Raw genomic sequence first — 13,750 nt, 5'->3', positions numbered from 1 at the left:
CCCCCCCCAAGATCTCAAGCAGAAGGGGACATTTGTGTGGGTGTCTTTTTATAAGGGGGACATTTATAAATTTAGAGTGAAATTGAAAACGTTAATGTAATAAACAACCATAAGATTTTCACCTATATAAATTAATTCATAAATTAATGTTTTGCCTATATCCTTTCATTAATCCCTCCATCCACCCTCCATCCCTCTCTCCATCCCTCCATCTATCCCTCTCTTCATCCCTCCATCCATCCGTCCTCTCTCCCTCCATTCATTCACCCTTCCTCCCTTTTTCTTTCCTCCCTCCCTCCCTCCAACCATCCATCCACCTACTACCCTTTATCCAGTCATCTTCTCTCCATCCATCCACCCTTCATCCATCCATTCATCCTCCATCTATCGATTCATCTGTCCATCCACCCTCCCTCTGCACCTCCATTCATCCCTCCATCATCCATCCATCCATTTACTCTCCCTCCCTCCTTTCTTCCTTCCTTCTTTCCTTTCTCCACCCAGCTATCCACCCACTACCCCTATCCATTTATCTACCATCCATCTGCCCTTCATCCATTCGTCCACCCTTCATTCATCCATCCATACATGCACTCATCATCCTTCCATTCATCTACTCTTCCTCCATCCATTCTCCCTCTGTCCCTCCCTTCATCCATCCATCCATCTACCAATTCACCCATCCACCCATTTCTCTATACATTTTTTGGCTGCAGCGTTTGAAAGCAAGTTACAGATATGATAGTGCTTCACTCTTAAATACTTGACCATAATGTATACTTAAAAACAGGCATTATGTTACCTGACCTCAAGGCCATTTTCTTAGATCACACCTAAGAAAATTACATTCACTGAATTATATTGTCTAATTCATAGGCAATATTCAGATTTTAAAGGGGTACCCTAAAATGTAATTTGCATTTAGTGTTTGTTTGCATGCATGTGTGACTGCACGATTGTATCACAGATGTGTGACTATGCATGAGTGTACATGTGCATTTTTGTGTATGTGCATGCTCACCTGTGTGTATGCACTTGGTTTTTAGGGGTTTCACTATGCTACCCAGGCTGGTCTTGAACTCCTGGCCTCAAGTGATCCTCTTTGCTCAGCCTCCCAAAGTGTTGAGATGACAGATGTAACCACCGCACCCGGCCCCACTACTGTTAATAATTGGATTGTTTATGTTTGTTGAGTCATGAAAGTTCTTTCTAAATTCTGGATACTAGCCCTCATCAGATGTGTAATTTGCAGACATTTTCTCCTGTACTACGGGTTATCTTTTCACTTTCCTGACAGAGTCCATTAGTGCAACAAAAAATTTTAATTTTGGTGAAATCACATTTCTCTTTTTCTTTTGCTTATTGTACTTCTGGTGCCACATCTCAAAGAAACCATTGCCAAATCCAAGGTCATGATTTATTTCTGTGTTTTCTTTTAAGAGTTTTATAGTTTCAGCTCTTACATTTAGGTCTTTCATCTGTTTTGAGTTAATTTTTTTATATGGTGTGAGGTAGGGATCCAAATTAATTCATTCTCTCTCTCTCGCCACCACGCCCGGCCAATTTTTTTTTTTTTTTTTTTTTTTTTTTTTGAGATAGGACCTTGCTCTGTCACCCAGGCTGGAGTGCAGTGGTGTGATCATAGCTCACTACAGCTCAACCTCCTGGGCTCAAGTGATCCTCCCACCTCAGCTTGCTAAAGTGTTGAGATTGCAGGTGTGAGCTGCCACACACAGACTAACTTCACTCTTTTGCATGCATCTATTCAGTTGTCTCAGCACTGTTTGTTAAAAAGACTATTCTTTCCCCATTGAATGGTCTTGGCACCCTTATTTCAAATCAGTTGCCCTTAGCTGTCTGGATTCATTTCAGGGCTCTCACTTCTATCCCATTGGTTTCTGTGTCTCTCCCTATGCTGGTACTACACTCTCTTGATTACTGTAGCTTTGTAGTAAGTTTTGAAATTAGGAAGTGTGAGTCCTCCAGCATTATTATTCTTTTTCAAGATTCCTGAGTCCTTTGTGTTTTCATATAAATTTTAGGATCAGTTCCATTTCTGCAAAAAAGACCATTGAGATTTTGATAGGTTTCCCCTAATGCTAACATCTTACAAGACTACGATCCATTTGTCATAACTAAGAATCAACACTGGACATCAGTGTTAACCAGACTCCAGACTTTATTTGGATTTCCCCAAGTTTTCCCACTCATGTCCTTGTTTTCTGATCTGGGATCACCTTTAGGGCCCCACATCACATTTAGTCATCACGTCTCCTTGGTCTCCTCCAATCTGAAAATTTTAGTCTTTCCTTGTCTTTCATGACCTTGGCACTCTTTTTTTCCTTTGTTTGTTTATTTTTATTTTTTTTGTTTATTTATTTTTGAGACAGGGTCTTGCTTGATCACCCAGTATATTAGTCCATTTTCATGCTGCTGATAAAGACATACCCAAGACTTGGTAATTTATAAAGAAAAAGAGGTTTATTGTTATTTATTTATTTATTTATTTTGAGATGGAGTCTCGCTCTGTCACCCAGGCTGGAGTGCAATGGCACAATCTCAGCTCACTGGAACCTCTGCCTCCTAGGTTCAAGCAATTCTCCTGCCTCGGCCTCCTGAGTAGCTGGGATTACAGGCACCTGCCATCGTGCCTGGCTAAGTTTTGTATTTTTGTAGAGATGGGCTTTCACCATGTTGGGCAGGCTGGTGTTGAACTCCTGACTTTAGGTGATCTGCTTGCCTTGGCCTCCCCAAATGCTGGGATTACAGATGTGAGCCACCATGCCCAGCCAGAAAAAGAGGTTTAATGGACTCACAGTTCCATGTGGCTGGGGAGGCCTTACAATCATGGCAGAAGGTGAAAGGTACGTCTTACATGGTGGCAGACGAGAGAATGGGCACCAAGTGAAAAGGGAAACCTCTTATAAAATTAACAGATCTCATGAGACTTATTCACTACCACGAGAACAGTATGGAGGAAACAGTCCCCATGATTCAATTATCTCCCACTGGGTCCCTCCCACAACACATGGGAATTATGGGAGCTACAATTCAAGATGAGATTTGGGTGGAGACACAGCCAAACCATAGCACCCCAGACTGGAGGGTGGTGGCACAGTCATGGCTTACTGCAGCCTTGGCCTCCTGTGCTCAAGTGATCCTCCTGCCTCAGCCCCCCAAGATAGCTGGGACTATAGGCTTGTGCCACCACACCCAGCAATTTTTAAATATTTTTTGTAGGGATGGAGTTTCGCCATGTTGTTCAGGCTGGTCTCGAACTCCTTAACTCAAGCAATCTGCCTACCTCAGCCTCCCAAAGTGTTAGGATTACAGGCATGAGCCACCGCACTCAGCTGACATTCTTCTTTTTGCTGCTCAAATTTTCCAAATTTGGCTTTGGGAGTCCCTTAGGGCCAGCTTCTTAAACAGACAGATTCTTGCTTTAGGGGGAGGTAGAATGACATTTATTTTTCTTACTATTTATTTATTTGTTTACTTAAAAAATATTGATTGATTGATTGGTTGAGACAGGATCTCACTCTGTTGCCCAGGCTAGAGTGCAGTGGCATGATCATGGCTCACCGCTCCTTGACCTCCCTGGCTCAAGTGATCCTTCTCCCTTAGCTTCCTGAGTAGCTGAGACTACAGGTACCCACCACCGCATCCAGCTAGTTTTTGTATTTTTGTAGAAATGGGGTTTCACCATGTTGCCGTGGCGGGTCTTGAACTCCTAGACTCAAGCGATCCTCTCGCCTCAGCACAATCTTAATGTGCTGAGATTACCAGGTGTGAGCCACTGTGCCTGGCCAAAGTTTTTGATTTTTTATGAATGGGGTCTCACTTTGTTGCCCAGGCTGGTCTCAAGCTCTTGGGCTCAAGTGATCTGCCTACCTCTGCCTACCAAAGTACTGGGATTACAGGTGTGAGCCATGGCACCCGGCCAGAATGACACTTATTAGCCATCTACAGTGTCCACTGTACAATGTTGAGTATGACACACACATCATCTCATTGGAGCCTCAGGACCCTCTGTCCAGGAGATAACAGCCTTATTTTACAGATGGGAAAACAGGCTCGGAGAGGTGAAATGATTTGTCCAAGCTTCCACAGCAAGAATGTCACTCTTCCCCTACTCCAGATATCCCTCTTCTGGGCTTTCAGGGTGATCCCAACATTTGGAGACAGTCACAGGTTGCAAAACATGGAACAGAGGAGGGGATTCCTAGGGCTAAGTGTTGGACATGGCCACACCAACCCCCTAGTGCGATCTTAAGACCTGGGAGGGCTTAGCTTTCCTGATATCAGAATAATGGCAGCTTCAGGGTTCAGTGTGGGGCCTTGGCATCAGCTCCCCTGAGTATGAATCCCGCGCTACACTCACTGACATTGGACAAAGAACCAAGGCCTCAGTTTCCAGTTTTCCCCTCTGGGAACTTGGGGACTATGATAGGACCCAACTCATTGAGTTCGTATCCTAAGAGAAGGCCCAGCCCATTGGCGGCATTAGCACATTCAAAATTAGGAAACAGTATTTTATTTTTATTTTTTTGGAGACAGGGTCTCACTCTGTTACCCAGGCTGGAGTGCAGTGGTGTGATCATGACTCACTGCAGCCTTGACTTCCTAGGCTCAAGTGACCCTCCCACCTCAGCCCCCTGAGTAGCTGGGACTACAGGCATGTGCCACCACGCCCGGCCAATTTTTTTTTTTTTTTTGGTACCTTTTGTAGAGATGGGGGTCTCACTGTGTTGCCCAGGCTGCTCTCTAACTTCTGGACTTGGGCGATCTCTCTGCCTCAGCCCCCCAAAGTGCTGGGATTACAGGCGTGAGCCACTGTGCCTGGCCGTAAACAGTTCTTAAGACAACTCTTTCTTCTGATGCCAATTGCAGAGTTTGGGGGTCCTCACATTACTGCGGTTTCTTTTATTCTCTAGAAGAATTAACAGGACTCACTAAGAGCTGTTATACTTACGGTTACAATTTATTACACTAAACAATACACATGAAAATCAATAAAGACAAGAGGCTGATGATGCAGAGTCCGGAAGAATTCTGAACATGAACTTACCTATTCTCTCTGCATAGAGTCACGGATAGTGTTATTTTCCCACCAGAGATGTGGGACAGCATGCGTGGTGTACTGCCAACTAGGGAAGCTCCCTGGAACCTTGGTGTCCAGAGTTATGTTTCTTTCTTCTTCTTCTTTTTTCAAATAGGGATGGGATCTTGCCATGTTGCCCAGTCTGGTCTCAAACCCCTGGCCTCAAATGATCCTCCTGCCTCGGCCTCCCATAGCACTGTGATTACAGGCATGAGCCACCACACCCAGCCTGGTGTCCAGAGTTTTCACTGGGGCTCAGTCACATAGACATAGATGACCACCTGCCTGTGTGACTAATCTCATTCCCCAGCTTCTCCACAGGTTGATCTGATGCTGCATGGCCCAACGCCTCCTCCAGAAATCATATTTATTACTACCTGATGTGACCCCAGACCCCAAGTAGACAAAGACGCTCTTATCAGGCAGGACATTCAAAGAGGTTAGATCACCTCCCAGGAGCTATGGGCAAAGGCCAGCCTTCTCTTTGGGCCAGGTTCAATTCGTTACGGCATGACACCTTACTGAGGGCTTTCACACCATCATCACGTTTCATCTATACCACAATCCTGCAAGGAAGTGAGCCTCAGGCCATATACAGAACTAGGGGCCACTGGCTGGGTGCGGTGGCTCACACCTGTTAATCCCAGCACTTTGGGAGGCCGAGGTGGGTGGATCACAAGGTCAGGGTTTGAGACCAGCCTGGCCAACATGGTGAAACCCTGTTTCTACTAAAAATACAAAACTTATATGAGCATGGTGGCAGGCGCCTGCAATCTCGGCTACCCAGGAGACTGAGGCAGGAGAATCACTCGAACCCAGGAGGGAGAAGTTGTAGTGAGCTGAGATCTCACCATTGCATACCAGCCTGGGTAACAGGAGATCGAGACCATCCTGGCTAACACGGTGAAACCCTGTCTTTACTAAAAATAATACAAAAAACTAGCCGGGAGAGGTGGCGGGCTCCTGTAGTCCCAGCTACACGGGAGGCTGAGGCAGGAGAATGGCGTAAACCCGGCAGGCAGAGCTTGCAGTGAGTTGAGATGCGGCCACTGCGCTCCAGCCCGGGTGACAGAGCGAGACTCCGTCTCAAAAAAAAAAAAAAAAAAAAAAAAAGAGTGAAACACCATCTTAAAAAAGAAAAGAAAACAAAACAAAACTAGGGGCCAGGACTGGATGCTGCACACTCCGCTCCCTCAGCCATCCCAGCCTCCCTCTGGCCCCAGCGTGGCCATCTCCCTGTAGTGGGCTGCAATGTTGGTGCCAGGCAGCGCCCCCCATGCTGTGTGTCTTCCATAGGTTGGGGAAGAAGCCGATTTTTCTGTGAAGTCCACATGTCCCTGCAACTTTACCCTGTACTACGAGGTGGCTGCACGGGGTAATATTGTGCTATCGGGCCAGCAGCCTGCCCACGTCACCCAGCAGCGAAGCAAGCGGGCAGCCCCTGCCCTGGAGAAACCGATTCGTTTAACACACCTTTCTGAGACAGGTGAGCTGGGCAGCAGGGAGAAGGTTCCTGTTCTTCCTTCTGAACCATTGAGACTGAGATGAGCACTCCTGCAAGGAGGGACAAGGCAAGACCCAGCAGAGAGGGGAGCCTGCCTTGGGGAAGAGGGGACACATCCTTAACAATACCAGACTGGGTCCAGGAGGACAGTGATCAGCCGCTGGAAGTGGAGAGGTTCAGGCCCCAGGCTCTTCTCACTCTGTGTCTGCAGGGGACAGGGACAAGCCAGCCACAGACTGGGCTCTTGCACTGGCCCACACTGTGCTGTTGCCTCTCTGCCCAGGTGGTTCTGCCTATGAGTCCTCTTCCTTTTCTCTCTTTTTGACACCATGTGCTCTTTATAAGGCCCTCCTCCCAGGGGACTTCCTTAGTCCCCTCCTCCTCAAAGCCCTTCTTGCCAATACAAGGGTCCCCAACTTGAGCGCTATAGACATATAGAAGGGGGTGGATCACTCTAGAGTGGGTGGCACTCTGTGCACTGTAGGGTGCTGAGCAGCATCCCTGGTCTCTCCCCCCCAGATGCCAGTAGTACCAACTCTCCACAGTATGATGACCTAAGAAGTCTTCAGATATTGTCACTATCCCCAGGGGGCGGAGTCACTCCCAAGTCAGAATCACTGAGATAGGTAGGTAGGTAGATAGAATGATGGGTGAATAGATAGATAGACAGGCAGGGTCTCTCAGGCTAAGGCAAGGTTTCTCAACCTTGGCACTATCAGCATTTGGGCAAGATCATTCTCTGTGGTGGAGGCACTGTAGGATGTTGAGCAGCATCCCTGGCTTCCACCCCCTAGATGCCAATAGCCCTATACATGATGGAGGGATGGATCGATGGATGGATGGGCAGATAGGAAGACGGATGAATGGATGGTTGGATGGATGGACTGATAAAACAGTGAATGGATGGAAGGATGGATGGACGGATGAAAGGATGGATGGATGGATGAATGGACAGATGGATGGATAGACAAAAGGATGGATGAATGGACAGATGAATGGATGGACAGAAAGATGGATGGATGGATAATGGGTGGGTGGATGATTGGATGAATGGATGGATGGATAGTGGGTGGGTGGATGGGTGGATGATGGATGAATGGATGGTTGGATCGATAGGCGGATGGAAGTGGGTGGATGGATGGGGGATGATGGATGGAAGAATAGATGGATGGATAGTGGGGTGGGTGGATGAGTGGATGATGGATGGATGAACAGATGGATAGATGATTGGATGGTGGATGGATGGGTGGATGATGGATGAATAAACGGATGGATAGTGGATGGGTGGGTGGATGATGGATGATGAATAGAGGGATGGGTGGATGGATGGATGGTGGTGGTGGTGATGGGTGGTTGGGTGGGTGGATGATGGATGGTTGGTGAATAGAGGGAAGGGTGGATGGTGGGTGGATGGATGGATGGGTAGATGGTGGATGGATGAAAATATGAATGGATGGATGGATAGATAGAAAGATGAGTGGATAGGTGGATGGATGGATAAATAGATAGAGAAGATCCCTCTTTTTTAGGCAGGCTTTCTCACCCTCTGCACTGTCAACATTTGGGACCATCCCATGCACTGTAGGATACTGAGCAGCGTCTTTGGCTACTACTCACCAGAAGCCAGTAGCATCCTCTCCAGCAATGACGACCAAAAAACATCTGCAGACATTGCCAGCATCCCCTGGGTAGCAGAATTGCCTTAATTGAGAACTGCTGGCCAGAGTTGTGCTTTGGGCATGGTGCACCTGCATCCTCTAGGTCTTCTCTTCTCTTCTGGATGAAATAACAGGGGCTTTATGTCTTCCTGGAACCCTTGTCCAGGGCCAGCCCTGGGCTTGGAACTCCCCGCAATCTGTCCCCATTTAACCCAACTGCAGCCTGGGATGGCGGTGGTTCCACTGTGTCCATCTGCAGATGAATGGGCTGTGACTTGGGTTGGGGGTTTCAGGGACTTTCCCATTGCCTAGTAAGGGCCAGAGCCAGGATTTGAACCCCAAGGCCGATTGGGTACCCACCTCCTCCTGTTGGCCATGAGTTTCCTCCTGTCCCCACTTCCCCCAACCATTCCTGTCCACTGGCTGCTCTGAGCTCTGCACAGAACCAACTGACAGATGGCCCATTCTGGAGCTGGGAGCCTTTCTACTCTCTTTCTCTTACAGTAGAGTATTTGGGAGTGCCTGGACAGGCTTCTAAGATCCTCTATCCTTTAAGGATCATTTACCCACAGGGAAGGAAGTATGAACTCAGTTCAAGTCAGCAAATAATGGCTGCCCAGGTCTGCTGGCCTCAGGCCCCAGCAAGATGGAGCCAATCAGAGGGAGGGATCGGGGGTCAGGGGCATACTGGGGAGCTGGAGTGGTGCTGCCTGGACAGGCCAAGGTGGTTTTGCTGTCCATGGAGGAAGCAGAGGGCTGGTCAGGGAGCAGGGACTGTGTTCCCCGGCAGAGGATGATTCTAGGCAAATTCCAGCCTGCTCTGTAGGAGCCCATGGTGACCCTAGAGCTGAGTCAATGGGAAGAGTCAGCATTGACTGAGGATGTAGCCTGGGAAGGGCATTTCAAAACCGAAGATGCAGACTGTCTCAATGTGTAGACAGGAGTATAGTGCAGGGCAAATTGGGGCAGAGCCTGAATGGCTGAGGTTGCATGTCAGATGCGGAGAGTTCACCACTTCTCCCTACTTTTGCTCACCTCAGAGCCCCCACCAGCCCCAGCAGCTGAGGTCAATGTGTGTGTGACCTCTCTTCGTCTGGCCGTGACCCCCAGCATGGTCCCCCTCGGTCGCCTGCTGGTCTTCTACGTCAGGGAGAATGGAGAAGGGGTTGCCGACAGCCTTCAATTTGCAGTTGAGACCTTCTTCGAAAACCAGGTAGAGCATCGCACACTGAACCCGGGACACAGCCAAGGGCCCTTGGGACTTCTCCAAGGTGCTGGCCAGGGGGTCTGTACACACCTGAGACTCATGTTGTGTCACAGCGTGACATAAGGAATTGTGGGAACATGAGTTGCATCTTTACTGAAGTGTCTCTAAAAGTCACCCAAAAGGAGATTGCGTTCACAACACACAAGAAAAGCCATCAATTGTTTTCTTCCTTTGTTGAATTCAGGATTTAAGGGACAGCACTTGTTTCCATCAGCACCCTCAGCCTCCTGTCCCCCTCCCTGCGACAACTTTTATCATTACCGTTATTTTTTGAGACAGAGTCTAGCTCTGTCACCCAGGCTGGAGTGCAGTGGTGTGATCTCGGCTCACTGCAGCCTCTGCCTCCCGGGTTCAAGCAATTCTCCTGCTTCAGCCTCCTGAGTAGCTGAGATTACAGGCGTGCACCACCACGTCTGGCTAATTTTTGTATTTTTAGTAGAGATAGGGTTTCACCACTTTGGCCAGGCTGGTCTTGAACTCCTGGCCTCAAGTGATCCTCCCGCCTCAGCCTCCCAAAGTGCTGGGATTGCAGGTGTGAGCCACTGTGCCTGGCTCCTCCCTGCAACTTCTAAACAAACTGCCACATGCTTTCTGCCAGCACCTGCCTTCCCATCTCTCCCTGTCCCTCCGTGTTCCCTTTTTTGTGTCCGCTGCACAATGACCAGCTGCCCATCACAGTGTGGGACCAGTTCTAACCAGGTGGCAAGGCCATGTTCCCAGCTGAGCTGGCAAAGACTCACTCTCCTCGGTGGGCAGGGGGTGCATGGGTGGGGCAGAAGAGATGCCTCTGCACTGGACCAAACCTGGGTTGAACCAAGTTTTTTTTGTTGTTGTTTGAGACGGAGTTTCACTCTTATTGCCCTGGCTGGGGTGCAACAATGCTGTCTCGGCTCACTGAAACCTCTGCCTCCCGGCTTCAAGAGATTGTCCTGCCTCAGCCTACCAAGTAGCCGGGATTACAGGCACCCGCCACCATGCCCAGCTAAATTTTGTATTTTCAGTAGAGATGGGATTTCACCATGTTGGCCAGGCTGGTCTCGAACACCTGACCTCAGGTGATCCACCCACCTCGGCCTCCCAAAGTGTTGGGATTACAGGCGTGAGCCACCACTCCCAGCCAACTGAACCAAGTTTCTTATCCCTTGCCGCATTTGCGCCCAGGTTTCAGTGACGTATTCAGCAAATGAGACCCAACCTGGGGAGGTTGTCGACCTGCGGATCAGGGCTGCAAGGGGCAGCTGTGTGTGTGTCGCTGCAGTTGATAAGAGTGTCTACCTGCTCAGGTCTGGGTTCCGGCTGACTCCTGCCCAGGTGAGCAGAGCCCTTGGGTTTGGGTTCTGGCACCTCCATGGGGCCTTACCTTCTCTTGCTCTCCCTTTCCCATCTCCCATTTTAATAAATGAAGAGCTGCGTTTGAATCCAGATTTGCTTTCTCCATCAGGTTCATTTCTCAGGGAACCTGATGGGTGTCTGATAAATCCTTGTTGCTGCTTTAGCGTAGTTGCAAGATCAGGGAGTCAAGGTCATCAGATTTTTGCAACATGACATTGGACCAGGTCTCGTCTCTCTGGCTCCAATTTTCCCATCTTATTTTATGTTATTTTTAGAGTTGGGGTCTTGCTCTGTTGCCTGGGCTGGAGTGCAGTGGGGTGATCATAGCTCACTGTTGTCAACACCTCCTGGGCTTAAGCGATCCTCCCACCTCAGCCTCCAGAGTAGCTGGGGCTACAGGCATGCACCACCATGCCTGGCTCATTTTTTCTATCTTTGTAGGGACGGGGTGTTGCTGTGTTGCCCAGGCTGGTCTCGAACTCCTTTGCTCAAGCCAACCTCCTGGTTCAGCCTCCGCAGCGACTGGGATTACAGGCATGAGCCACTGTGCCTGGCTCCTGTTTGCCCATTTTAAAATGGGCTGATGCTACCAGTGCCCATCTCCTGGAGGTTGTCATGATGTGATGAAGAGGTTGGGATGGGAGCACGCTGCACCCACGAGAGCCAGCCTGGGTTGTAAAGAAAACTTCAGCTGACCAGTCTCTGTCCCCCTTTGCCTGCAGGTTTTCCAGGAACTGGAAGATTATGATGTTTCTGATTCCTTTGGCGTGTCCAGGGAGGATGGTCCTTTTTGGTGGGCTGGGCTGATGGCCCAGCGACGCCGGCGCTCCTCCATCTTCCCGTGGCCTTGGGGCATCACCAAGGACTCTGGGTTTGCCTTCACCGTAAGGAGAGGTGGTCTCAGATCCCTCTGCCCCCTTCTAAGGTCCTCTTGCCTAGAAATAAGAGTCTCGGAGATTCAGAAATGGGTTGGAAACAGAATTGGAAGCTTTTCTTTCTTTCTTTTTTTCGAGATGGGGTCTCACTCTGTGGCCAAGGCTGGAGTGCAGTGGTGCGATCATAGCTCACTGCAGCCTCGAACACCTGTGCTCAACTGATCCTCCCACCTCAGTCCCCCAAGTAGCTGGAACTACAGGTGCATGCCACCACACCTGGCTAATTTTATTTTACTTTATTTTTTTGTAGAGATGGGATCTCGCTATGTGGCCCAGGCTAGTGTTAAACTCCTGGCCTTGAGCAATCCTCCTGCCTCAACTTCCCAAAGTGTTAGGATTACAAGCATGAGCCATTGCACCTAGCCTTCCAAACTTTTCTTTGTCATTTCTCCCCAATGAAAGCTCACAAGCAGATCCTTCCAATTTGCAAAGCCGTGGAGAGCAGAATGTTATGCATGTCAATGGTCAGGTTCAAATGGGTAACTTGAACTTGTGATGGGATGTGTTGTGACATTGACATGCTTTGCTGTGAGGAAAACCTTCTCATTGGGAGCAGTGGGTGCCAGTAGCTCTTAGCTCTGCTTCAGCTTTGGTTAACTTGGTTATGTGTCTGGTAACTTTCAAAGCAGAAGGAGGTGGCTGTGTTCTCAGGTGCCAGGGGGTCTGAGCTGCATAGGTGATCCTTCTGCCTCAGCCTCCCCAGTCACTGGGATTAGAGGCATGAGCCACTGTGCCCAGCTCCAGTTTATCCATCTTAAAAAGGACTAATGTTGGCTGGGCACAGTGACTCATGCCTGTAATCCCAGCACTCTGGGATTGCAACATGCCTGTAATCCCAGCACTCTGGGATTACAGGCATGTGCCACTGCATCTGGTCGTGATTTTTCTAATTGAGATGAAATTCATGTAACATAAAACTCACCATTTAAAATTCAGTGGCATTTATTATATTCACAGTGCTGTGCAACCACCACTCCTACCTAATTCCAGAACATTTTCATCCCCCAAAAGGAAACCCAGTCCCTAGTAGCAATCACTTCCCATTTCCCCTCCCTCAGCCCCTGGCAGTCACCAGTCAATCTGCTTTCTGTCTCTATGGATTTGCCTATTCTGGGCATTTCATCTCAACGGAATATACAGCATGTAACCTTTTGTGTTTGGGCCATCTGATTTGGTTCCACAGTTCAAATGTGCTGTTCTCTCTTCTTCTCCACCCTGAATGGTCACTGGGTCCCATGTTCTCCCCAGCCTGTGCCATCAAACCCAGAGTAAACGAATGATGCCCCCATGGTGGCAGGCGCCTGTAGTTCCAGCTACTCGGGAGGCTGAGGCAGGAGAATAGCATGAACCTGGGAGGCGGAGCTTGCAGTGAGCGAAGATCGTGCCACTGCACTCCAGCCTGGGCAACAGAGCAAGACTCCGTCTCAAAAAACAAACAAAACAAAACAAAACCAAAAAAACAAAGAAAGAATGATGCCCCCAAAGCTGCCAAAAAGTGATATTGGGACAATGGCCACAATATCCATTGTCCCAAGGGATTCATTCCCTTATGCTTCTGGGGGCTGCCAGCATCCACGTCCCCACCAATGGTTTGGGTGTTGTCTGTTGCCAGGAAACGGGACTGGTGGTGATGACCGACCAAGTGAACCTGAACCACCGGCAGGATGGTGGCCTCTACACTGATGAGGCTGTCCCCGCTTTCCAGCCCCACACAGGGAGCCTGGTGGCAGCAGCTCCTTCCAGGAACCCCCCCAGGTAATGGCTTATACATTGAGCAAGGTTTTCTAACCCTGATGCTATTGACTTTTGGGGCTTGTCTTAGTCCTTCCTGGCTGCTGTAACAGAAGACCATAGACTGGGTGGCTTATAAACAACTGAAATTTATTTCACATGGTTCTTGGGGCTGGGAAGTCCAAGAACAGGGCACCAGCATATTCAGTGTCTGGCGAGGGC

General features: G+C 49.0%; 1 protein-coding gene across 1 annotated transcript in view; it reads left to right on the top strand.

Moving 5' to 3' along the window:
* CPAMD8 (C3 and PZP-like, alpha-2-macroglobulin domain containing 8) overlaps positions 1 to 13,750 on the top strand; it is a 151,598-nt gene that overhangs the window by 55,710 nt on the left and 82,138 nt on the right. The window contains 5 exon segments of the mRNA XM_011925896.1: positions 6,398 to 6,587; positions 9,304 to 9,476; positions 10,692 to 10,841; positions 11,585 to 11,746; positions 13,410 to 13,552. Of these exon segments, the coding sequence (XP_011781286.1) occupies positions 6,398 to 6,587; positions 9,304 to 9,476; positions 10,692 to 10,841; positions 11,585 to 11,746; positions 13,410 to 13,552 (818 nt within the window).

The sequence above is a fragment of the Colobus angolensis genome, unplaced genomic scaffold, assembly GCF_000951035.1.
Source record: "Colobus angolensis palliatus isolate OR3802 unplaced genomic scaffold, Cang.pa_1.0 Scaffold66, whole genome shotgun sequence".
NCBI classification, from domain to species: Eukaryota; Metazoa; Chordata; class Mammalia; order Primates; family Cercopithecidae; genus Colobus; species Colobus angolensis.
The sequence above is the reverse complement of the archived record's forward strand: the minus strand, read 5'-3'. Positions and strand labels throughout refer to the sequence as shown.